Source organism: Schistocerca nitens, chromosome 4 (genome assembly GCF_023898315.1).
Source record: "Schistocerca nitens isolate TAMUIC-IGC-003100 chromosome 4, iqSchNite1.1, whole genome shotgun sequence".
Lineage (NCBI taxonomy): Eukaryota > Metazoa > Arthropoda > Insecta > Orthoptera > Acrididae > Schistocerca > Schistocerca nitens.
In genome coordinates, this window is record NC_064617.1 from 139,149,589 (window position 1) to 139,177,426 (window position 27,838).

Below are 27,838 nucleotides of genomic sequence, written 5' to 3' on the forward strand. Positions count from 1 at the left end.
AGAATATTCAGAAACTTCCAGTGGCAAAGTGGGGAACTATGTGTGGACGTCCAAACAAACAGCCATGGAGATTTCCTGGTTCGTGTTGATGATATGGTAGAGATAAGTACAAAGGAAAGTATGTCATTTTGCTCAACAACATTTGCCATGTAGTTTTGACAACTGCACCCAAAGAAATACAGTATTTCCAAACTTACAACCTCTTTTCGCTTGGTTCGCAACTAACTTGTGAATTTTGTGACCAACACGCTTTGTTTAGATGGAGTAATTCCATAAAATCTTTATAATGTGACCATTTTACCTATGAATTAATTTCATAATCTCAAATAAAAAGTCCATTAGACAGATCTTCCAGCCAACACTTCACCCCAGGAGGCAAAATGTGTAGTATTACCAACAGATACACACAAAAGTGACACTTCCTGGCTTTTGGAACCAAGAGTTCCTTCCTTGGTAGGGGGTGGGGCGAGTGACCTGAGGGATAGAGAGGTTGGGGAAGGTTAAAAAGAAAGGGCAGGTCACCAGACTTAATAATTTGATTGACTGGTACTAAGCTCAGTTATCCAAGGCCATTGATGTTAGCTCTTTTCACTTAAGCTATTGTGAAAATTGTTGATAGCGCCAGCAAGTGGTGGATGTTGCTATATTATTGCATGGCCGATTTTTTAAAATTTAAAATCATTTTTTGCATTTACAGTGGGCCTCACCTGTACGTAAGTTCTGTGCACTGTATATGTTTAACATTTTGAGAGGTCTCACTTATTACAAACATTTTATTGGCCATGACCAGGGAATTTAATTGTGTTAAATAACATTTATTACAAATATTTGACTGGCCGTGGCTGGGGAATAAGTGTAGCCTGTCCGCCAGCAATGGCTCATTTAGATTAACATTATAGACATATTTCTGGTGGGCCTTCTTGTATTCTTGTATTATTATTATTACTGTTGTTGTTGTTGTTGTTGTTGCTTGACTTGAAGCTCTTGGGTCAGCATCCATGAACCAGAGATCTTGTGGCAGTCATATGGCATGCGTGTCTCAATGATATAGACAGCCATACCATAGTTGCACCCACAATGGAGGGGTATAAGTGGAAAGGCTAGACTAACCTGTGGTTCCTGAAGAAGGGTAGCACCACTTTCAGCAGTTACAGGGGCAACAGTATGGAAGATTGACTGATCTTGTCTTTTAAGATTAGCCAACATGGACTTGCTGTGCTGGTACTGTGAATGGCTGAAAGCAAGGGGAAACTACAGCCATTTTGTTTCCCAAAGATAATGCAACTCCACTGTACGGTTTACTGGTGTCAACATCCAGCTGAATACAATATCCTGGAGCAAAAATAGTCTACCATTTCGATTTTCAGAGAGGGAGTACTTAGAAGGATGTCGTCATCAGGAAAAGAATATTGGCATTCTACAAGTCAAAGTGTGGAATGTTTAATTCCTTAACGGAGACACACATCAGAGAACTTAAAAAGGGAAATATAAGTTAGATATGTGGGGATTAGTGAAGTGGCGGCAGCAAGAATAGGTCTTCTAGTCAGGTGAGTGCAGGGTCATAAACACAAAACCAAATAGGGATAACACAGGAACAAGTCTAATAATAAATAAGAAAATAGGAAAGCAGATAAGTTACAATGTACAGCACAATGAACACATTATTGTGCCAAGATAGGCATGAATCTAACAGCCTCTACAGCAGTACTAGTTTACATGCCAACTATTTCCACAGATGATTAGGAGATTGAATGAATATATGATACAATAAATGAATTATTCAGTTAAAAATCAAACAATGGTAACTTCAGGTTGGAATATCAACAATGTAAGGAAAAGATAGATTGCTACTTACTGTAAACATGGCACATTAAGTTGCAGACATGCACAATTAAAAGACACTCACACATTGGCTTTTGGCCACAGCTTTCATCAGAAAAAGAAAGAAACACACACACAAGCTAGCACACCTTGTGCAAGCATGTCCATCATCCCCGGCAGCTCAGACTGGAATACAAATGTCACATGAAATGCAAGCAGCAATCTGGAGGGGGTGGGGAAGGGGAAGGGATAGCAGTATTGAACTGAACCAAATTGAATTGAATTTTATTTGATCCTGTAAGATTACATTGTGTACAGTAAATGTATGTATAATATAGGACATGACAAAGTATTAACATTCATTATCACTTATTTTTCTACACCTTTAGCTTACATTTTTACATCATTGATAATGAATAACAATATATACAAATTTAATGGCATAAGTATTCTGCGATGCTGTAAAACTTTTTCAATGAGATAGTCTTTCAGTTTCTTTGGAAAATCACTGTGAAGTACACTATCTTGCAGGTTTTTAGGCAGACTTCTTAGTTGTCTGATACCAGATTACTGGGGTCCTTTTTCTAGCATTCCGCTCCGTACTTCATTCTTCCTTCTTGTATTGTGGGTGTGTACACTAGCATTTGTAATCCAGTCCTCACTACCTTTTGTGATGTACATTATTGTTTTGTATATATACACCGATGAGAAAGTTAAGATACCCAAATTCTTGAAACAGTTTCTGCACATTTCAGAGGTCTTTCTTCTTAAAATGGTCCTAATTGCTTTTTTTTTGTACTGTGAACACTCGTTTTGTCTCTTGTTTGTTTGAGTTTCCCCACATAGTCAATCCAACAGTAAGTATGGTTCAAAAAGTCCATGATAAACTGTACACAGAAGGTTCTTGTCTGAATACTGTGATAGCTGCATGATTAAGAATATGACAGAGCTCAGTTTCTTACAGGCATTATTAATATGTTTTTTTCCATTTCAGTTCATTATCCACAAGAATACCTAAGAATCTAGCAGATTCTACTTCTTCCAGCCTTGTTCCATCAACCTCTAAATCCATGTCTAAAGCCTTTTCCTTGTTTTTAAATGCTGCATACACAGTCTTTTTTAGATTTATAACCAGTTCATTTTCCAACAGCCATTGAGCTGTGACATTTGCAGATATGTATACAGGTGGGGGGAGGGAGAAGAGTGCTGTTTGGCAGAGTGTGCAAGGTCTAGACTGCCAACAGGCACAGCATCAGGAGGCTGTGTGGCAGGGAGATGTGTAGGCGGAAGGGGAATTGACCAAAACAGGAGAAGAGTGGGGAAAGATGGGCGAGTGCATTGGCAGAGGGTGGCACACAAAGAGGGTGGGAGATGAGAATAGGGAGGAGGTGATAAGACAGAGGAGGGAGGAAACGGCTAGGTGGAGGGTGTGGGGACAGTATGTTACTGTAGTTTGAGGTCAGGTTAATTTTGGGAGTGGAGAATATGGTGTAAGGATAACTCCCACCTGCACAATGCAGGAAAGCTCGTGGTGGAGGTGAGCATCCAGATGGCTTGGGTAGTGAAGCAGAAATGGAAATCAAACATGTTATGTTCAGCTGAAAATGGTGGTCTACTTTGTCCTTGGCCACAGTTTGGCGGTGGTCTGTTACCCTGGTGTACAGCTGGCTGTTAGTCATATTAGTATAAAAAGCTGGGCAATGACTGCAGCAGAGCTGGTACATAACGTGGCTGCTTTGACAGGTGGCCCAACCTGTGACAGGGTAGGATAAGAGTGTGAAAGGAGTGGAATAACAAGTGCTGTGTGGATGGATTGGGAAGGTCTTGCACCTGGGTCGTCCACAGGATATGATCCTTGTGGCGAGGGGCAGTGGTTGGGAGTGGCATAGGGATGGACTAGGATGTTATGGACGTTGGGTGGATGATGGAACATCACTTTAGGAGGGGTGGGAAGGATCTTGGGTAGGATGTCCCTCATTACAGGGCATGATGATAATTAATCAAAGCCCTTGTGAAGGATGTGGTTCATTTGTTTCAGTCTGTGGTGCTAGTGGGTCACAAAGGGGCACTCCTTTGTGGCTGGTTCTTGAGGGTGGTGGGAGGACTGGGGGTGTGAGGGGGAAACGACAAGGAAGAATTGTTTGTGGACTAGGTCTGGGGGTAGTGCCTGTCTATGAAGGCCTAGGTGAGAGCCTAAGCATACTGAGCAAAGGAGTTCTTGTCACTGCATATACACTGTTCCCATGTGGCTAGACAGTATGTGAGGAATTTTTTGGTGCAGAAGGGATGACAGCTGTCGAAATGCAGGGATGATAGCTGTCGAAATGCAGGCGCTGTTGGTGGTTGATGGGTTAATATGGACAATGGTGTGGATGGCGCCATCAGAGAGGAGGTCAACATCTGGGAAGTTGTCACACTAGACTGAGAAGGACCAGGTGAAGTGGATGGGTGAGAAGGCTCTCCCATACACTTCACCTGGTCCTCCTCAACCCAATGTGCCACCTTCCTATATGTTGACCCCCTCCTCTCTAACGGCTCCATCCGCACCTCTGTCCACATTAAGACCGCCAACAGTACCTGCATTTTGACACATACCAAAAAATCTCTCCTATACAGCCTGCTCACCCATGGATGGTGTATCTGCAGTGACAAGGACTCCCTTGCCCAGTATGCTGAGGGTCTCACAGATAGGCACTAACCCCCAGCCCTAGTCTGCAAACAGATCTCCCGTGCCATTTCCCCTCACACCCCAATCCTCCCGCCACCTCCAAGAAACAGCCACAAAGGAGTGGCCGCTTCATCACCCAGCACCACCATGGACTGGAACAACCGAACCACATCCTTTGCCAGGACTTTGATTAGTTATCATCATGTCCTGAAATGAACAACGTCCTCCCCAAGATCCTTCCCAATCCTCTTAAAGTAGTGTTCCATTATCCACCCAACCTCCATAACATCCTAATCCATCCCTACACTGCTCCCAAACTCTATGCCTTGCACAAAGATCATATCCCATTGGAAGTCTCAGGTCCAAGACCTGCCAAATCCACCCATCCAGCACTTCCTATTACAATCCTGTCACTGGCTTATCCTACCCCATCAGAGGTCAGGCCACCTGTGAAAGCAGCCATGTCATATACCAGCTCTGCTATAATCATTGCACAACCTTTTATATTAGTATGACTAAGAACCAGTTGTCCATCAGGATGAATGGCCATCGGAAAATCTGGCCAAGAGCAAAACAGACACCCTGTGGCACAACTTTCAGCTAAACATAACATGCTCGATTTCCATGGCTGCTTCAGTACCTGGGCCATCTGGATCCTCCCCTCCACCATCAACTTTTCTGAACTGTGCAGACGGGTGTTACCTTTACAACACATTTTCCACTCGCAAAATTATCCTGGCCTCAGCCTACAGTAACATATTGCCCACACACACACCCTCCATCTAACAGTTTCCACCCCTCTCTGTCTTATCTCCTCCCTATTCTCGTCTCCCACCGTTTTTCTGCCAACACACCTGCCCGTATTTCCCCACTACCCTCCTTTCCCGCTTCACTCCCTCTTCTGCTCCTGCTCCCCACCACCCTGCCTACAGCCCCCGATGCTGGGACTGTTGGCAGTCCATGCACACACTGCCAGACAGCGCCCTTGTCTCGCCTCACCTGTACACTACTACCCCTTCCACTTCCCCATCCTCTCCAGATTGCTGCTTCGGTTCCACATGACAGTTGCATTCTCGTCCAAGCTGTCAGAGATGATGGTCATCCTTGAGTGAGGTGTGCTAGCTTCTGTGAATGTGTGTGTGTGTGTGTGTGTGTGTGTGTGTGTGTGTGTTTCTCTTTCTTTTTCTGATGAAGGCTGTGGCTGAAAACTAATGTGTAAGTGTCTTTAATTGTGCCTGTCTGCAACTTAACGTGTGATCATTATGGGAAGTAGCAATCTGTATCTGCCTGAAGTTATTCAGTTAGTGAAGGGAAACATAAATTTAATTATGATGGACGATTGAAATTTGACAGGAAAAGGAATAGAAGCAAAAACAGTTGATGAACATGAACTGGGGAAAAGGACAAAGAGGAAGCTGTCTGGTAGAATTTTGCATAGAGCATGATATGCTAACACTTGGTTTAAGAATCATGAAACAAGGTTGTGACAAAGCAAGCTGGGATATTTTTACTTCCCCTCTTGTTTTGCCATATGCCTCCTTAAAATTCATTTTTTCAGTTTTAACTAATTACCTTTAACATATGTGAACATTACCTGCATTTTCATGAAAGAGAAAAGTTGGCCCTTAGTTTTAAAGAATATAACATGAGATTCAATTTTGTGCTTAGTTTTATGTATGTAATTGATTTTCTAATTTCTTTTGACTATTCCTAGTTAGTATCTTTCATTATACGGCAAAATCAGTAATTGTTTCGTAACTTAAATTCTATTGTTGATGTATAAACAAATATAAATTCTGTACTAATTATAAACATTTGGAAGACAAACTAATAATATTCTTAAAGTATTTATTTGGCTCTATTCGAAAACACGTTAGCAAAGCCAGCACTTAATTAATTCCAAAGTAATTAACAGTTTTGTCAAAAGTATTGTTTACGTAACTATGTGTGTTAATTTCATCATTTAAACAAATAATTTGGCTTAACCCTTGTAGTAGAAGAAACTGTTAAAAAGACTGAATTTTTCGATGTATTCCATTAATTTAATGAGTTAAGTTTTAATTGTAATTTCCGTAAATTTAACTTTGAACAATGTGTAGTTTCAGCCCCTATTATTGTGAGGAAATATAAGGCCCAATTTTTGATCCTGTGACAGTCAGTCCACAGCCGAGTTTCAGACGAGGAACCTGTGTTGGTTAGAACGACAACAATGCATCAACTTAACAGTATAATAAGTGTTACACAATTACGCCGTGTGTTAAAACAGTGACTATGTCTGCTCCATATGTACCTTTCTATTCTTCAAGAACTGAACTTTTACTGCTCGTAGATGTTCAACAGTAAACTATTGTAGCAGTATGTGGATTTTTGCCTGCTAACTATTAATGAAGCTCATGGGAAGTTAGAACAATAGTGCACTGGCCATATATAACTGTGTATTATTGGGGGACTGTGAAAAGTGAAAGTAAAAGACTGAAACGCAACTGTGCAACTGTCGGCTACAGTAGACAGTACTGCATGTCCACCTCCTATTTTTTCAGCCAGTACATCAACATCAAGGACAATCAACGAAGAAACAAAGTAGGTGAGCCGCTACAAGGTATACACTTGGAAGAGACCTGGGGACACTGGATGGTTTCAGACTGATTAAATAATGGTTAAAGAAGGGTTTTGAAATTACAGTTTTATCAGCAAGATAATTCCCAGTGCAGACTCTGACCATAATTTATTGCTTATGAACTGCAGACAAAAACTGGAGAAACTGCAAAAAGGAGATGGGATCTGGATAAAATGAAGGAACAAGAGATTATTCAGAGTTTCAGAAGAAGCATTAGACAATATTGGACCGAAACAGTGGGAAGGATTAAAACAGAACATGAATGGATATCTATAAATGAGGAAATAGTGAAGGCAATAAAAGATCAAACAGGTAAAAAGACACAGTCTAGTTGAAATCCTTGGATAATAAAGCAGATATCGACTTTCCTGAAGAAATGAGAAAATATAAAAATGCAGCAAATGAATCAGGTGAAAGGGAATACAGATACCTAAAAAATTATGCCGCGTCCACACGCTTCCTGCTTGCCGCAAACTCCAAGTCTCTACAAACGCTTGGCTACATTTGGGGAACTATCCACATGCTCGCGAGTGTGCTTGTTTGTTCTGGAGAAGCAGGCATGATGGATGTAGAGGTTGTGTCGGCCATAACCTTTGGCTTAACCTATCTTTACTAAAAAAAGAGGAAAGAAAATGAAAAATATGGCAAAGAAGATGATGGATATTAAAAATTCATAGAAATTGTACCAGGTAATTGTTAAATTATAGCATCATTCATGTATAATGATCATTATATAGTTTCTTATGTGTATTTCATTCAATATAAGTAGGCCTATGAGAAAATTATTGATTTACAATTTGTGTTTGCGGAGAATTTATGGAAGAAAACTGTAATGAGCTTCTTCATGAACCATCTGGACAGTTTGATAATTACTGTAGGATGAGCTACGCTGATTTTGAATATTTGCTGAATGAAATTTCACCTCTGATTTGAAGAAAAATACAGACTTCAGAGAAGCTATACCAGCTCAATATCGTCTGGCAATAACACTGAGATATTTAGCAACTGGAGACAGTTACAAAAGACTACACTATTTGTTTAAAGTATCCACCCAGGCAATATCAAAAACTATACCTGAAGTCTGCAGAGCTATTAATAACGTTCTGAAAGATGCAATAAAGGTAATGTGAAACATGTTTGATATTTTGTTTTTAATATTTATAAGTTTGAAGAGCTAAATGTACAAAAATATTAATAAGTGCTCTGTACAATTGTTATTACTTATGCACTAGTATCATACTGCTCAAAATCTTCGTAAGCTTTCTGGAATGCTTCGTTAATAATGTTTTGTGTCTGAGGCACGATTATTTCATCAGATACCGGTACCGGTATTACTGAAATTGTAGAGGTGGGCTTTGAAGGGCTGGATTCGGTTGAGTAAATAGTTATGATGTCATCTCTATTTCAAGGATGTGGTGGTGGTAATGGTGTGGAGGATCTTTCAAAATTGGAGATGGGATTGGTAATGAAGGGGTCATGATTTGGGGTAGAAGGTTCAGAAAATGACATCTGAACACATGCTGAGTGGTTTGGTACTACTGTATATCCACTTTACACTGATGATGGTCTAGAATATTGAAATGAATTATGAGGGGGTGGTGTTTCAAACGAAAATGACCTCTGTTTAATTCTTCTGATAAATAAACCATCTATTTCATATATCATTAATTTCCTGTTGTCTTTAAGAAGTTCCCGCATCTTTTTGGCTAATAGCTTAGCATACAGATCACATTCATCATCTTCAGCATTTGCACATGAAGGACACTGACTAAGTACATTCGTTAATTGACCAAATGCTGTGGCCATTTGCTCTTCTGCTATATTTGGAGTCGAGGAACCCGCCACGCTGTTATAATTTTCTGTCTCCTCGGCTTCATCCACCGTTTCTTTGCCAGCTGTTTCTGATGATCTTGATTGCTGCAAAAATTAGATTTTATTAATAATTCTACAGTACAAAAAATTATTTCAAATTTTAATTATTATTTTAACATTATCTTTTCAGATGCCCTCTACAGCAGAAGATTGGATTAATATAGAAAGGGGATACAGCAGTAAATTCCCACATTATGTGCGATCGTTGGATGGCAAACATACTTATCGAGTATCCACCTCATAGTGGAACTGAATATTTCAACTACAAGAAAACTTTCAGTATAGTGCTTTTGGCATTCGTCGATAGCAATTATAACTTTATGTTTGTTGACATAGGATGTCAAGGGAGGATTAGCAATGGTGGTGTTTTTAATTATTCATTATTATGGCAAAGAATCTGCAGAAACGAAATGAACTTCCCCATACCATGCCCACTTCTTGGATCGAATAATAACGTAAATGTGCCATATGTATTTTTAGCAGATGGTACCCTTGCACGCAGTACACATGTTATGAAGCTTTTACCCTGGACTTCATGAGATTGGATCGCCAAAAAGAATATTTAATGAACAATTGTCTAGAACCTGGGTTGGAGTGGAGAATACTTTTGGCATTTTAACTTCAGTGTTCAGAATTTTTCGAAGACCTATTAATTTAGATCTCGAAACTGTGAAAGAAATTACTATGACCCGTGTGCTACTACATAACTTTCTCGGAAAAAGTAGATCATCTTCAGAAAGATATAGTCCACCTGGAACTTTGAATTTATGGGATAGTAATGGGAATCTGATAATACCTGGAGCATGGAGGAATATAGAAGAATATAATGCAATACAAAATTTGCCACTTGTACCTCAAAGATCACTGCTAAATGCCATTAAGATTAGGGATGAATTTACTTCATACTTTTGTAGGAGTACAAATGCTTCATGAGGAGTTCTGACTTCTTAATTTTGAAGCACGTACTTCATATTATAGAAACAGTAAAAATCAAAATCGATGGCGTCCAAAATACTGAAGTGTTTTTGCTTACCGTATCCGAGTTCAAACCAATCTTGTTGGTATATATTTGCAGCAGAAATGATTCCATAAGCTGGTATGCAAACCAAACTGGTTTGTAAATACCTTCAACTCCTGAGGGAAAATAATTACTTATTATTTACGTCATATACATACTTATTTTGTTAGTAACACAACTATTTTAGTAAAAATAAATATAGAACTTTGAAAAATATACACTTTGTTCCAATCATCTATTTATCAAATTTATTGTATGTATTATGTAAATATTAAAAAAATAAAGAAATTTGTACCTGAGCCAGAATGAATAGAATCTTGCTTCTTCTTTAAATGTTTACGAAATGTGACCATAAGAATTTCCTTTTTGCTTTTAATCTCCTTGACAGGTTTCTTTAAAACTTCACCGAGATGACTCCAGGCATCAGCCACTTTTTTTTTTTTTATGGTCTTTGTTCCTCAGGTCCCAAATGCAGGGTTCTGCTTGATAACATTCGATGAATTGTAAATTTCCTCATTGGACCAGTCACCAGTATTCATTTTCCCTGCTGTAGCCTACTTCTACACAAAGAGGAACGCACTTCTATCCATCGCCAGTGCACAAACAATACTAGGTCCACAACAAACATGTGGAGGCGTCGCAAGTACTTGCCGCAAACCTCCTTCGATTTGTGCCAAAAAACCGACACTCAACCGGATCGACAACAAGTACTAGCAAGCCTACATAAGTCAGCCAAATGTCCTAGCCACACATTTGAATTGTGATGGCTTGTCGAGGTTTGACAAGCATGTGGACGCGGCATTAGGTTGACAGAAAATGCAAAGTGGCTAAGCAGAAATGGCTAGAGCACAAATGCAAGGCTGAAGAAGCATACACAACAAGGAGAAAGATAGATGGTGCTTAAAGAAAAAGGAAAATGACTTTACCAGAAAAGAGAATCAGCTAAATGAATATTAAGAACTCAGATGGCAAGTCAGTACTAAGCAAAGAAAGGAAAGCTTATAGCTGAAGATGGAACGAATATACACAGTGTCTACATAATGGAAATAAATTTAGGATAATGTAATATAGAGAGACGGCAGAGTAGGTGAAAACAGGGTGGAAGATATGATACTATGAGGAGAATTTGACAGAGTGCTGAAAGACCTTTGGACCCTGCAGCAGACAACACTCTTTCAGAATTATTGAGATCCTTGGGAGAGCCAGCCACAACCAAATTATTCTATCTGGCTTGTAAAATACAGGAATGATTTACTTGCAGAAGAATGGAAAACTGGTAGAAGCAAACATCAGAGAAGGTTGCTTTGGATTCTGGATCAACATATCAACACCCAAGGCAATAATTACCCTACAACTTGTCCTAGAACATACGTTGAAGAAAGGAAAAATATGTTTATATTTCTTGTAGATTTAGGGAAAGGTTTCGACAGTGTTGGCTGGACTACACTCTGAAATTTTAAAGGAAGCATGGATATAATATATGGGGCAAAAGGTTATTTATAAGTTGTACAGAAATCAGACTGCTGTTATTAGAGTTGAAAGGGAAGCCATAGTTGGAGAAGGGAGTGAGGGTTGTAGCCTATTTTCACAGTTACTCAACATGTACACTAAGCAAGCTGTGAAGGAAACCAAGGAGAAACTTGGAAACGAAATTAAAGAAGAATTAAGAAGGAATAAAAACTTTGAGGTTTCTTGATGACATTGTAATCTTGTTAGAGACAGCAAAGGACTTGGAAGAGCGGTTGAACAGATTGGACAGTGTCTTAAAAGGAGATTATAAGATTAACATCAACAAAAGTAAAATGAGGGTATTGGGATGTAGTCTAACTAAATCAAATGATGCTGAGGAAATTAAATTAGGAAATGAGACACTAAGAGTAGTGGATGACCACTGAAGTAGAGAGGATATAAAATTTACAGTGGTAATGGCAAAAAAAGCTTTTCAGAAGAAGAGAAATTTGTTAATATCAAATATACACTGCAGTGTTAGGCTATCTTTTCTGCAGGTATCTGTCTTGCATGGATAATAAGAAGTTCAGAAAAGAAGAGAATGGAAGCTTTTGAAATGTGGGACTATAGGAAGATTGTGATGATTAGATGGGTAGATTGAATGACAAATGATGAGGTACTGAATCGAACTGGAGAAAAAAGAAACTGACCAAAAGAAGGGAATGGTTGATAGGACACATCCTAAGGTATCTGGGAATCGTCAGTTTGGTAATGCAAGGACACACTGGGGGAGAGGGGAATGGGGGTTAGGTGATAAAAACTTTAAAGGGGGAATTAGGTTTGAATATAATAAGCAGGTTCAAATGGCTGTAAGTTGCCATAGCTATGCAGAGATTAAGATATTCCCTCAGGAAAGTCTAACATGGGGAGCTGTACAAAACAGTCTTTGGACTGAGGGCCAGTACCACAACAACAACAACTTTTGTCACTGTAAAGCAGCTACAATGGGAGAGCCAAAGTGGCTTGCAATGTTCACGTATACAAGTGATCTTAAACTGCTGGCTTTGAGAATGCCATGAGAAGGAGTAGAATGGAAGAGATTACAGGGTAATAAAGAAGATCACTAATGGATGCCTGCAAGGCATAATTTGTGGAAACTTCAACTTTGCTAGTAACGTAAAAACTTACCATCTATCAATCACTTCAAGAATACCTCAAAGAATGATTTTTGAGAGTACGAACTTAATGAAATCCTTTACTAAAATCTATATTTTCTCAACAAGGGCCTTAAATCCAATAATACCCTATTCTTATGTGTGAATTATCTGTCAGAACGATATTATTACTTTTGACATGTTACAACAGTGATGAGTCTTTGACTGTCATGGGGAGTATATCTGCACCAAAGGCAAACAATATGTCACAAGCAAAACATACCATAGGTTGTTCAGGTGTGTTCCATTATTACATACGTATTCCTCCTTTTTTTCCAGGTAAAGTATCTGAGAACGATCTTCAGTGTTGCTGAGATCACAGCAAATAGGAGTACTTCAATAATGATACTATTAATAATAATAAAGATTTTATCCTAAGTGGGACATTCTTACTTTTTGAATATGATTGATTCTAGTGTGCAGCCATGCTATGGGGGCCGACATGGTAGCAGCACACAAGCTAATTTACTATAGCAAGGTTGAATAACGTATCTCAATCCCATTTTCTAATGTGCTGTGGATAGTGTTCAACAACACGTGACATTTCTAGCTATTGCAGCCACGATTACATCATTATTGATACAACATCCTATGTGCTTCATCAGGCAGATGATGTCATTAGAAAATACTGATTCGTGTGCGCAACCACGAAACTCAACATTTGTCAACATGTTTTAGCTTGCTGGGTGTCTTTACTTAGCTGATATGGTACTGGAGGTGCAGTACTATACTTATCGACTGCTGAGGGGGTGCATGCACACCAAAACTTGTAACTTGATTGTTTATTATTTGTTAAATAAATGTCAAATAGGAATTTTTATATGTATGAAGGGTCTCTCATCAACTTAGACATGATGAAGTAGTGATGAAAATAATGTGACAGCTACATTTAAAACATAAGATAATACACTGAAGTGCCAAAGAAACTGGTATAGGCATGTGTACTCAAGTACAGAGATATGTAAACAGGCAGAAGATTGCATTGCGGTCGGCAACAACTACATATGACAAGAAGTGTCTGGCACAGCAATAAGATTGGTTACCGCTGCTACAATGCCAGGTTATCAAGATTTAAGTGAGTTTGAAAGTGATGTTATAGTTGGTACACAAGTAAAGGGACACAGCATCTCCAAGGTAGTGTGAAGTGGGGATTTTACCATATGAAAATTTCACAAGTGTACCGTGAATATCAGGAATCCAGTAAAACAACAAATCTCCAACATCACTGCAGCCAGAAAAAGATACTGCAAGCACAGGACCAATGACAACTGAAAAGAATCTTCAATATGAAAGAAGTGCAACCCTTCCACAAATTGCTGCAGATTTCAATGCTGGGCCATCAACAAGTATCAGCATGCAAGCCATTCAACGAAACATCATCGATACGGGCTTTTGGAGCCGAAGGCCCACTTGTGTACCCTTGATGGCTGCACGACACAAAGCTTTCACCTCGCCTGGGCAGAAGAGATCTCCACCCCCTCATACTCTTGTGGATTTATGGGCAATCCTGCAGAATTCATGGTGTCAATTCCCTCCAGCACTACTTCAGACATTAGTCGAGCCCATTCTGTGTCATATTGCAATATTTCTGCATGGTCGCAGGGACCGTACATGATATTAAGCAGGTGTACCAGTTTCTTTGGCTCTTCAGTGTAAATGAACAGCTCAAATCACCTCATGAATTGTTGAGTCATTATGAACAGTGCCCTGTTGTAGTGGCCTGTGCATACTATTGGTAAAGTTCAAGTCACACTGGTGGCCAATAGAGTTTAGTATGAGCAGGCTAGGCGGTTAGAGTTCAGATTTAGTTGGCAGTCCGTAGAGATGAATTTCTTGCTAAGAGTCTGTGAGCAATGTGGACTAGTTAGATGCTAAGAAAGTCTTTATCTATTGTTCATTAGTGTGCGAGAGGCACATTAATTATACAGGGTGTTCAGAAATTATTATTATAAACTTCTAGGACTCATAGAGGGGAGTGAGTACATAATGTTTTGAATAGGAACTCATGTCCAGAAACATACTGTTTCAATTCAACTATGGTTTCAATTAAGATTTTATTAGATTCAGTTTTCATTACATAGACTCAAAAATGAGATGATTCTCGTGGGTGTGGAACATGGCAGAAAATATAACTAAAAAAAAAAACTTTTGAATATAATACTTAAACCCTGATCATTTGTCAGGAGATTGTCAAATTAGGTGAACGCAATACAGTAAGCTGGAACTGCTAATATTTACAGAATTAATAAACTGCCAGTATGACACGCCGTTATGCATTTTTAATAAATTTACCTCACACAAAATACCTAATCTTGACTAACCTTAACTCCACCGCATCTGCTTCAGGAATTGAATTGGGTATGATGCAGTATTATTATTAGGTAACAATTTGTAAGGAAATATAACAAAACATCCATTTATCACTTAAACACATTTGTTGGTGTTAACATGAAAACATCACATCACATTCTGTACACACAGTATGCTGGTGTCTTTTTTGTTCTGGAATAATGTAAACATGTAATGTTTAAGTATTAATAGAGACAAATAAGCTTAAGTGATAAATGGAGGTTTCCATTATGTTTCCTTTCAAACTGTTACCTACTAATTGTATTACATCACACCTAATTCAATCCCCAAACAGAAGCAGATGAGTTAAACATCTGAACTGAAACTGTCATAACGGAAAACTACATTTATGGAGATGGGTTCCAATCCAAAATATTATGTATTCACTGCCCTCTAAAAGTCCTAGCAGTTTGTGATGGGAATTTCCGAACATCCTGTAGGTTTGGATTATTTTGCCCTTGGATTTATAGAACACATACTGATGTGAACACAACTTCACAATGACTTTATTTTTAACCAGCATTAACTTCATGAATAAAATAACTAGCACCCCTTTTGAAATCTCAACTACATTACTTAATAGTCAGGCTGAGCTCAAAGAATCATATCCTTTACAAAACCACTGCACACAATCACAGAATCTGAACAAGAAAGTTTCCACGAAATGGATACTTTGTTATTTCAAAAGAAGTTCAAGTGCAAATCCATATGCTGAGAAATGCATGAGAAACTAAAATTAATGAACTAAACGATACTTCATTACTGATGAAGACAGATCAGTCAAGTCAAAAAGAATGAATAAGATTTGGAAAGAGAGGAAGAAGAAGAAGATGATGATGATGATGATGATGATGAAAAAGTCTAGTTAATATTTTTAACACTTAGTGTATATTGACTGATTATAGTGCTCCAACATTGATGTAAACTATCTAAATAAATACAAAACATAAAATACTTGTGAATTGCCTGTTCAACTGGAAAAAAAAACAGGGTAATTCAATGACAATTCCATGCAGAAAAGTAACATTTCAAACAAGACCATTTCAGGTTTCTCTCAAATTTGGTGCATCCCATGGTCCAGAATTTGTAGAGGTATATGACAGCTGTGAAGAAAGTTCAGAAACTGTGTGAAATTTACACGTGTTTGTCTCAACATCAATGACAGTAATTTTGGTTCTAATCCAGAAGCAATAATGAACCCTGTGTCATTGAAAAGCTAACGAGTAGAGCTTTACACTGGCATGCAACATGGCAGAATTCTAAGAATTTTCACATTCAAGGTCATTGACCTTAAACTTTGACCTTCAATATCTCAAAACACCACACCTTAAATTTTCTTGAAAAAGAAAAAAAAAGTATTCTTTTGTTCCAATATGCTGCTATAAATGACGTAAATATCAAGCAGGCACACCAAAGGCATCATGTCCAAGAATTTATTTTGTCAGCATCAGAATACTACCAAAATGCAAAAGATAGCACATAAATATGTAACACAAATTATTATAAATACAATTCATACATAATGTTGTGCAAAGATATGTCTTATATTGTTGTAGTGGTATTATGAACCACTGACAGTGTTGCATCTATTAAAAGGCAATAAAACATGGTTATATCTCATTTCACAAATCTCCAATTAAATTGTTAATGTTCACCATATCTGACACAGGGAGAGTGTACGTCCTTCCAATTAGTGTCAGTGGATTCAGTCTTGTGAAAATGTCACTTCTTCTAATAATACAAATGTATGGTTTGACAGGAAACACAAATGATGCTGATGGGCCAAGAGGCTGTATCTATTTCTTCATAAATTTGTAAGACATGTGCAACCCACTGATTACTGTCACAATACAGGAAATAAATCCATTTCTGTATGTTAACAGCATTTCATTCACTATAGCAATCACAACTCACCTCTGTGCACTAAAGAAGCAGAATATGTCTCTGTTTTTACTATACCTTTGTAAACAGGTATTACACTATGAAGCTTACAACAAGTGGTATCTCTATTTGTATTTTTGAAATGTTACTTCTGCCTGACTTGGTTTCAATCATGATGGGAAGCCAATGTACAATTGAAGACACATGAAGGAATATTTCCTTTGCTCCGCTAACGCAACGGTTGTGGTGCCAAAATATGGTTTTCATGAAGCCACATGAGGATGGCAAGTGTGGCTAATCTCTTTTACAGTCCCTGCAACCCCATCACAAGGTCCTTTATCATGTGCTGCAGGGGGAAAAAATGTCACTCTGCTGTAACATCAAAATCTTCCTGATGTTGGACAGATTCACAAAATTCTTTCTGTTTTTGTACTAGGTAGCAATTCTGTCCATGCGCGCCCACACACACACACACACACACACACACACACACACACACACACACACACAGTACCATGCTGAAGGCAGTCAAATATTTGCACATATGACTTACGGTGTATTTCATTAGAATGTGTGTGTCTGCAGTAAGCTACACATGCATGAAATCCCTGAACTTCACCCTGAAAGGTGAAGTTTTAACTCTCTGCAAAATCACAAACAATACATACACACACTTTGAGTAGTTCTTTAGAGGTTTCAAAGATCTGTGACTGCTGCTGGGTGATATACAAGTGTGCTATGAGCTGTTGTAAACTCAATACAAACACCTCAATGAAATCATATGACAGTTTTGTTATAGTCTCTAGAACTACCAAGCCCATAATTAACCAAAACTTATATGTAATTTTTTTGTATGTAATTTACACAGAATGGATCTCGCTGTCACTGGCAAGGACACAGTGCTTTGGCTACGACACAAAATTGTGAGAACCAATATTTAATCAGTACACTAAAATTAAGTGACAGTTAAAAAAAAAAAAAATACCTCGAAGGAATTGCTACTAAAAATGAGAGAATGTCCGAGCTGTATTAAAGTGCAAAACAATACCTAAAAACTAAGTTGATTAAGATTTTGTAACACTAGCAGCACTGGCATCACATGGTTCAGTTATGATCACAGTAAAAACCACATACATGTGGAATAGTTTTTTCACACAATGCCTTACATGGATTTGGATTAGGTATCACTAATATACCATATTCTGCAACCAACCGTTTTGCTCTTCATACCATATAATCTGAAGCAGAAAATTCTTTCATGGGTTTCTTTGTACTCCAGCTCTTTGGAAGTACTGTCATGATTTCTATTTTGTCACACACACCATCTATGTGAAACTTATGATTTCTTTTCTCTCTCTCTCTCTCTCTCTCTCTCTCTCTCTCTCTCTCTCTCTCTCTCTCTCTCTCTCTCTCTTTCTCTCTCCCCCCCCCCCCCCCACACTCTTCTTTTTCCAATTGTTTCATGTAAGTATGCTGCAACACTGAGGCAACCATTTTCAATTTTTGTTAATGGTACTTTTCCTCACACTGGAGCTTCTTTTTTCCTTTTTCTTCATCGGAGTTTCAACTGAATACTGAAGGCTAGAGATGAAACAATTCAATGCCCGATTCGATTTTATCTTCACTTATCATGTCTGGAAGTACCTAGAACAGCTGAGTAACATTTACAGGTGTTGATGGGTTTTGTAATATTTGCTTTCTACATTTGCTGCAAATTTTTCCACCTAGAAATATGACGTTCATTCAAATGAAACCTGGTCACTGCATTTACCTTTACCTTACATGTAAGGTGGCACCACATAACTGCAGGTATGGTGGTGTCATATAATGGTAGAGAGACTTGAAGCGTACACACCGTTTGATGTGGCATAGCGCCAGCGTGGTTTCATGCCAAAAAGAAGGTGGTTACATAAGTTATCCACTGCCGAACATGCGGGCAAGTAAGCAGGAACAACAAGGAGTGATTCAATTTTTGGCGGTGGAGGGAGTTGGAGGCCGTGAAATGTATTATCAATGAATGAATGCTGTATATGGTGAGTACAGTCTTGAGTCATTCAAGTGATGGAGAATGGCGCAAACGATTCCTTGAGGGGAGCGAGTCACTGGGCGACGATACTCATTCTGGACAGGCTCATCTTGTCATCACACCAGAAATGGTTGCGGAAGTGGATGCTTTAGTCTTAGACAACCGCAGAATCACCATGGACGACATCCATCGGTTACTGGGTATTAGTGTGGGCACTGTCCACACCGTAATGCATCAACACTCGAACATTTGAAAAATCTGTGCACAGTGGGTTCCCCACCAGCTAACTGCCGAGCAGCACAATACTAGAATGGCACTTTCTTTGAGTCACCTGCAACGTTATCATCAGGAGGAATATGGCTTTCTGTCGCGTATTGTCATAAGTGATGAAACATAGTGTCACCATTTTGAACTGGAAAGCAAGTGTCAGAGCAAGCAGTGGAAATATCTGACTTCACCACCTCCAAAGAAATCAAAGGCCATGCACACCAGTTCTGGTAAGATCATGATGTCTTCCTTTTTTGACCCCAAGGGCCCAATGATTGTCGAATTCCTGGGACAGAGATCCACTGTCAATGCCCAGTGTTATGAAGCCACTTTACAGAACCTTAAACAGGCCATCAAGTCGAAACGCCAAGATATGTTGTCAAATGGTGTTATCCTCCTGCATGATAATGCCTGCCCACACATGGCCAATGCGGTGAAGACGACATTGCAGCAGTTTTAGTGGGAAACTGCTGGAACATCCACCGTACACTCTCGACCTTTCACCATGTGACTTTCATGTGTGTGGACCTCTAAAACGAGGTATTCAGGGACATCGATTTGCAAAGGATGACTAAGTGTGTGACTGGGTCAAGGCGTGGATCCAACAGCAGCCGACTAGCTTCCTCATGGATGGCTTGTGTCGCAATGGGATGAATGTGCAAACAGTTTTGACAACTATTTTTTAGTATGTGTACTGTGTATAACTAAATTTTCGAGTTAATAAAATTGTTACCATTACTTTACAATAGTGACCAGGTTTCATTTGAATGCCCTTTATATATTACAACAATTGCCATGACCTTTAAAAGGATTGCTGCAATATAATTTTGAAATGAAATCCATTTTTTATGAACTTCTGCTAAATACTACTTCACAGTATATGTACACAGCAGTGAGTAAACAAGCCACACCCACGAGACAAGCTAATGGTGACTGGTTGAAATAAACGTCTGACTGACTGTTCACTGCATAAATATTCACCAGTTTCTCAAAGTAATAGTAACTGCTACTGTCTGGTGTCCTGGAAAAACCAAGATACTTAGCTGCTAACTGCATTTTCTTAGTGTAATGATGTGGATGAAATAATTTTTTGGGCATGATGCCTTTGGTGTGCCATCTTGATATTTACTATATTTATAGCAGCATATAGGAGGATTGTAATATATTTTAAAAAAATAAAAAATGTGGGCTATTTTGAGGTATTCAAAACCAAAGGTTAAGGTCAATGACCTCGGATGTGAAAATTCCTAGAAACCTACCATGTTCTGTATCAATGATACAACTTCACTGATGCACCTGGATTAGAATCAGAATTACAGAGTCATTGATGTTGAGACAGACACATGTAAATTTAAATTTCACACAGTTTCCGAATTCTGCAGATCTGTAATTTTCTTCACAACTGTCAAATACCTCTGCAATTTAGTAGTTTTTCAGCTCTTATTTGGATCGGTTGGATTGAGTGCTGCATTGAATTTAAGCTGAATTATCCAAAAGCTTTTATTGAGTAATTATAAAGGACTTTTCCATTTGTGTTAAATATGCTACTTCTTAGGACATACTTTCAGTGCAGCTACGGAAAAACAATACAAAACAGTTGTTTTAGATTTGCTGTTTTATACTGCTTTTATTAGTATAAAAAATTAAAGCTTTTACTAAAAATCACTAAAAAAGGAATTAAATAGGATAGCTAAGGAAGATAAGCATCAACTGCAGGTCTGCGAGAAAGCAGTTAAGGATCAGAGCTTTGCAAAACAGATTCATAGACCTCTTAAGACTGCAACAATCAAAAAGTAAACAAAAACATAAGGACAATGCTGAAGTCTATGTAAGAAGTTTTCCATTAATTTCTTCATTCTCTCTACATCATGTGTGATGTCATTCAATTGAATAAAATTTTAACTCAGCTACTAGAAATCATACTGTTGTTGGAACAAGCAAAATAATACTAAGTTTGTTCACTGATGAAGACTTACAAAGTTTCTCAGTCGCATGACAAATATGAGATGGTGAAAGCATATCTATATGGAAACAACTACAAGCTCTGAATAACAGCAATTCATCTGCATTCATATTAGACTCCAGTTCTGTACAGTAGTTGATCCAATCTGTGTAACTGTAAATCATATTATCTATGTCAGTTTCCTGCAAAATTCTTGGATACATCATAGTAACATTTATGGGACTTTCTGTCAGCATTTGGAGAAACACACATATTAAAAACTGAAATATATAGTATTAATGTTCCTCAATATTTATGTTTCATAAACTGGCTTTTGCTTTTCAAGGTCAACATTAGACAGCTGAGGACTGTTCAGTCTTAAGTTGTCTGTTGATGGCCTAGAAAGTCAAAGGTGGTCCACAAACAAAATAAATCTTGTAGAACATTAATACTGTATTTTACTGTTTAAGATATCAGAGCAAGTTTTTCCACAAATCTAATCAGCACTCATATGGTACTTTGCATTGATTTTGAAAGCAACAATCATGGGCAGACCATCTTGGTTTATTCACAAAATTCAAAGATCTGTGAATACAGAGGTTAATTGGATAACATTTGTATTGGTTTTCAGAGTGCAAGTCATCAAATAATAGCCAGTTAAGATAACTAAGTACGTAATAAACTGACTTCATGACAGGTAGATCTTAATATTTAGTTTGGGAAAACTAAAAAAAAAAAAGGTGCTGAGACAGAATTGTTGGCAAGTACTTACTGTCAACAGCCCAACTGTTTAGTACTGCCAATACATACACAACAGTACACAACTGTCCTGACACAAAGGGAGGAAAGAAGGATAAGTGCATAAGGTAGTAAATAAATAAATAAATCGTCATTCAATTTCAGTATAAGAGTCCCACTTCTTGTGATGATGAGAGCTGACTGAGATTTTCCAATGAAAATTTCTCAATATCTTTATGTATGTAAATATACCGAGTTATTAGACTGAATGGCTTACTTTCTGCAGGGCATCATTTATTGCTGCTATAACGTCTTTCACCGACGACTTCAATGTATTAACCCTGAGTGTTGTGAAGTGAGGTGTCGTCATCAACCAAGCCAGAAGCCTCTGCTTGTCATTCTGCAATTTATTTACAAACGGCAAACAATCAACAACAAATTCAGTTTTTCTATTACACTTTACATTTCTGTAAAGGAAGAAAGGTATCACTATAAAACTTACCGGATTGTCACTGTATTCAAATTGATCTGTCAGGAAATGTTCTACTTCGCGGGAGTGAAATGGGCTGCAGGGACCCATGCTGTCATTTGTTCTGGTAATATCCGCCTTACAAGCTCACTATTCCAAATGACGATGCAAGTACTACGCTATCCACTTCGGAGGAGAGGACATTCAGTGACCATAGCGTCATTACAGTGTTGTCACTTAGCGATATCGGCTTGTATCACTTTTCACACCCGCATCTTGAATTCACTTTACCTCCCATGACCCCGCAGAACTGCACACTACGGATACGCCGCTATCCCTTATGGGAAAAACAATATCAATTCTGTCGCTACATTCTAGCCTTCACGCTACCTCCCCGTTCCCACTACATTTAAAGCATCCCGCTACCAAGGAACATAGAATAAAAACCCGCTACTACATAGCTTCCCCACAGATTTATATACAATATTACAAGGAGTCTCACCAGCAATGCACAGTAAATAAAGTTCAAAGGAAAACACACGGGACGAAAGAATTATGTAGGGAACGCAGTCCTACTTGGAGCAACCAATACTTTTACAAGTTTTCGTAATACAGGATCTGGTCATAACATTCGCTACTTCTGTTTAATATGCGTGTTTTCTGATACGAAAGATATCGCCGATTCTCTAATTTTTTTCAGGGGTAAAAAGTACCTGGAGTTCTTTCGTACATTATAAAATATTGCCGAACTCAAGTTTTCATACTCAAGTACGAAACAGAATTTTCAAATGTCTCTCAAGTTATAGAAAGTGAGCAGAAATTAGAGAGATGTAAAGATTTTACAAAATTGATCAGTGAGTACTAGTTCATTACGTTTTTAAGAGAAGAACGGGGAAATCACCACTCCACTTTCAATTATCTCTGCTGTAAGCCGCATGTGACATGTGTTTCTACGATGTGCCTTGAAATGGGTCGATCATGGCGTCGACTATTGTGTATCGGTGCATATAGATATGTGATTGTTGCTGATTTCGTTCAGCGCGGATTCAATTAAATCACTTGTGTACCTTTCAAAAAGACGTGCGTGCAAGATTTCACAAATGCTGAAACAATTGCAAATGGGCCTTCGCGCGTTTTTACTCCTAGCGTCAAGAGTATGGACCTGTATTTGTTTCTTATTGAAGAAACAGGTTAGAGCAGTAAGTACTAGTAGTTCGCTTTCGTGGTATTTTTACACCACCGACTGTGCCGTTCTCGTTAGTCGACGTTTTAAGCGTGTCGGACTGTCTAAGACATAGTTAAAAGCTTTGTTATTTTGTATTTCGTGTTGTTATTGCCATGCATATGAGCAAATTTTTATGGTCTCTCACCTTAAAAGCTAGAGTTGTTATGATTTCTTCGCTGGTTTAACCCACCCTGCACCAACAGTTGCTTCAACAATTAAATAATTGATTTGTTTTATGTGGTACTTGAACTGATGGTCTGCACCAAGGTTTTTTCTGTTATGATGCTTACTGCGAATCCCAGGCTGTGAATGAAATTTTATAACGCCAGAGTTCGCTGCATGTCAGTTTCATCTTGGAGAAATGCTTGTACTGAAATACGATTCAATGAATGTATCATATAGTGTAAATGGATGAAATTTTTCTGTCTCTTAGAGACCAACTGAAACCACAACAGCAATTGGAGTGTTATATCATTCTGAAAACTTAATTCCTCCATACACATACGCTTCATCTACAAAAATTATAGTCTCCCCCAATGTTAGTCGTGCAAGATACAGGTAGATGCAGAGAGGATTGTACTTTGGATTGTATTAGCCCACCATAAAGGTCGTAAGACACTAAATTAAAACTGTCTGGTTTACAAAGTGTGTCTTTTAGGACTGACATGGATAAGGCTGATTATTATTATTATTATTATTATTATTATTATTATTCCATCCAGGATACTACTTGCTGTAAGAATTTTTAAACTTCCTTGACGTACATTTTAGATGCTTTAACATTGTATGCTGACCCTTGTGATTTGGCACTGAAATCCTCACTTAACTGTTGTGATTGAGGTTTTCTTTACTTTTGCTCAAATCATTCCAACTCAACACTGAGCAGAATTGTTTCACCAAAAACAATTCTGAGTCTGCTTTTTGTGTTCCACTGGATTTAATCACATTGTTTTTCGGTCATTAAAACTTATTTAATGCTCATCGGATCAGGTGCAGACTGTGAATCTGACTTTCAACTTGGATTGGTGAGGTAGTGAAGATGGTGATACATTTTCCTTCTTTGTCATCCCCATTTAATGGGTCCAAAACTTAATCTGGAACATCTGAGAATAGTTGATATGACATTTCCATGTCAAAGTCTTATTATAATTCTCAATTTCTAACTATCCTGATGTGTAATGGAAACTACAGTAGTCATGTATTGTACATTTTCCATTACATTACCACAGATTGTTTCTGTGCCTTGGTTATCAATGGTTTTTAGCACAGATTTGATTGAAACAGTCGAAAGCTTTCTCTGAATCTGTACCTCCAGACAGGTTGGTTCTTCGTACTCATTGAGTTGTTGGGTTAACGGAAGCGTCCAGGTTCACCTGTCTGCTTTGACCCGTAATGTAAGGGTTTTGTTGTGTGTGACGACATTATGGCAGGGAGTTTGACTTGGTTTTAGTTGTAGATGTCCTCTTGTTGTGTTTGATGGTGCTCTCCAGTGGTGTGTGTGTGTGTGTGTGTGTGTGTGTGTGTGTGTGTGTGTCGAAGAAAAATCCAAATAATTTTGAAAGTAACTTTTGTTTTGCTTTGTTTCTGGGTTTAACTATTTTGCATGTGCTTGTCATCAGGTAGCTCTCGTTAATTACTTATAAGATGTCCTTTTAATTGAAGGGTATGTGGAACCCAATTCCATGTGGCCCAGCCGGGATGGTTATGGATTTGGTAAATCTTCAGTTCTGTAACTGTAAATGATGAGTACCACAAGCTTAGCATGTGTTATCACAGCAGTGGAATGTTGTGATTTACAGGAAATGGAGGTAGGCTATTGTTATAACCATGGTATCCTGAGGAGATGACCTCAAGTAGGTATCCTCAAGGTTCTACACCAAATACACTGCATAATTCAGCTGACAACTTCAGCCTTTCTATCTTTGTCATAAGCTTTATTAAAAAAAAAAAAAAAAAAAAAAACTGAAAATGACCAGTGATTCTCAGACATCTCTTCTGGCAACCGCACTCGCCTAATGCGACTGTGAGGCAGTACAGATACTTCCCCCATAAATAGATTTAGCACCTGCCAATAGATCACAAGCCCTGGCATCATCATTTTTAATCTCTATAACTAAATAATAATTAAAACATAAATGAATTGGAAGTTATGTTAGAACACTTCTCAATATGTTCATCTATTATCCCGACAAAGGACTCACATAGTTGTATTAGACAGAACTTGGCAGAATCACATTAGAGAAATCCCTCCTCTCCGCTTCCCTCCCTTTCCTCATAATTGAGTATCCCATAAGATACATCACTTCACTTGACCAAATGCAGTTTCATCCATTTTCATAACCTCCCCAGCCCCCCCTATTTTCTCCTTTGCTCACTGATATCTATGTCATGTGCACCAAATTGTAGGGAAGCCCAGTAACAAAAATACAGTAACATGGGTCAATGTCTCGAATTTTTGAACCAAAGAGGCAACTTGGATCAAACTTGTATTCTTGCCACTCCTGTGACCTTTAGCATAATCAACAAGAGCACTACTCTTTTGTATAAAAGAAATGATGGATGACATGTCCAAGATTTTCTTATACAACATTCCACTGTTAAATTTAACCTATGGATCCTTGTTGGTAATCAGCACAAGCAGTAGAACCACCTCGAAATTCATTTTACTATTTACTGGAGTTTGAAACTTCCCTCAAGACTGTCACATCCAACAACACTTCTTCGTGATGCCATCTTCACACAAGCTAAGTTTCAATATATCATGCATGTATTATATCACATGCTACAACATTGTAACATCGCAAGTCAAAGACAGCTTTTGATTTCACAGCTAAGAAATAGTGAATCAGTGTAATTTATCCATCAGGTGAGTGTTTTCTCAACAGTGTCGTATCAAGGCTTGCCTGTTTTTATTTATTTATTTAATGTAGCAAATATTTCCAGCTGTAACCATGTAATGGAAGCCTCAGCTTCTCTGATACATTCAAAATTTCCTGAACTCAGAATGAAAATCATTATTTTATATTTCACAAGAACCAAGAACTTTTATTTGTTTTAACAGTAATACGAAATGAATAGATTGCTACTTACCACATAGAGGAACTTGAATTTCTATTAAGTATTTAAATAAAAGAATTAAGGAAGGCATGATAAAGCAGACTTTTATCAAAAATAATTTTCTTTTGACTATATTCTATTACTTACAAATAAATTTGTAATGAGTTGGGTGATCATTTTCATTTTATTTGCAGAATACATATGGTATAAAGAAGCATGCAGAATCACAAAATGTTTACAAATTACATTTTCAAATCAGAACCATGAATGACTAATATTGACAGCCAGATTTCAGTGTGACAAGTATTGTCATTATTGCTAAGGAACTATTTGTTAGGTTACACCATGTAGTAATTAATTAAAGAAATACTGAATCCCGTCATTGTGACATTCTGAATTGATTAAAGAGTAATAAGCATGAAAACTGATTACTACTGGCATAATGATGCTAGAAAAGCAGAAATGGTTGCACATCAACTGGAATGGCCTACCTTGCTAGTTAAAGTACGTTGGCTTTGCACCTTGAAGGGACTAGGCTCACAGCATGCACCTAGAGGAGACATCAAATACCCAGCGTCTGCGTTGAGGCTAATGGACCACCATTTACCACCTGGCTTCAGCTGCTGATGGTGTATGTGGTATGCGGTTTCTTCATTGTTCCATAATCACTGGCATACTAAACCACTGATTTTCATGAATCATTCACTAACATAAAAGCCATTTGGGAGTCTTACAAAGTGTGACTTAGTGGCACTAAGTGTGTAACAAATGCATAATTCACAGTAGAGATGGTGCTTACTGCCATCCTGGATACCAAAGAGGTCCAGAATTATTTTAGTTTTACTAAGGTAAAGGAAAGAATGCACCTTTTGTAACTCTTCTTTTATAAAATTTTTAATGTGATGTACAAAAGGATGACTATTTATAGATGGTCTAATCAGGGGTACTCTGTTAGATGATCTGTGTTTAGTGACTTGTTTAAACAGTTGATTGGCCAAACAATGTGTGTGGTGTTTTATTCATTTATTTATTTTTTCAATTGAATGAAACAATCAAATGAAAGTTTTTTCTGCCATCTCTGTAGGAAAGGTTTCACTCGTTTCTGTATGTTAATGGTTCTGCTTAATGTGAGACTACCAACTGAAACAAATGTTGGACAGTTATGTCCAGCATATGGATTTTCTCACTCGGTCTCCAAGTAGAAGCGTTTTCATGAAAACACTTG

General features: G+C 38.1%; 2 protein-coding genes across 9 annotated transcripts in view; one reads left to right on the forward strand and one right to left on the reverse strand.

The window, feature by feature from the left end:
* Positions 1-22,751, reverse strand: part of LOC126252883 (tRNA (cytosine(72)-C(5))-methyltransferase NSUN6) — a 78,380-nt gene extending 55,629 nt beyond the window's left edge. For 2 of the 5 annotated variants that reach the window (XM_049953846.1, XM_049953849.1), the window contains exons 1-4: positions 22,140-22,263; positions 10,292-10,475; positions 10,012-10,112; positions 8,883-9,023 (exon numbers count right to left, since the gene is read on the reverse strand). In XM_049953846.1, the coding sequence (XP_049809803.1) occupies positions 8,883-9,023; positions 10,012-10,112; positions 10,292-10,349 (300 nt within the window). In that variant the 5' untranslated portion in view covers positions 10,350-10,475; positions 22,140-22,263. Of the gene's footprint in view, positions 1-8,875; positions 9,024-10,011; positions 10,113-10,291; positions 10,476-22,139; positions 22,264-22,364 lie in introns of those variants that run through there. The other 3 variants (XM_049953848.1, XM_049953847.1, XM_049953850.1) reach the window with 3 other exon arrangements.
* Positions 22,752-23,298: 547 nt separating this feature from the next.
* Positions 23,299-27,838, forward strand: part of LOC126252886 (CTD nuclear envelope phosphatase 1 homolog) — a 99,995-nt gene continuing 95,455 nt past the window's right edge. For 2 of the 4 annotated variants that reach the window (XM_049953851.1, XM_049953854.1), the window contains exon 1: positions 23,299-23,530. In XM_049953851.1, the coding sequence (XP_049809808.1) occupies positions 23,432-23,530 (99 nt within the window). In that variant the 5' untranslated portion in view covers positions 23,299-23,431. The remainder of the gene's footprint in view (positions 23,531-27,838) is intronic. The other 2 variants (XM_049953852.1, XM_049953855.1) reach the window with 1 other exon arrangement.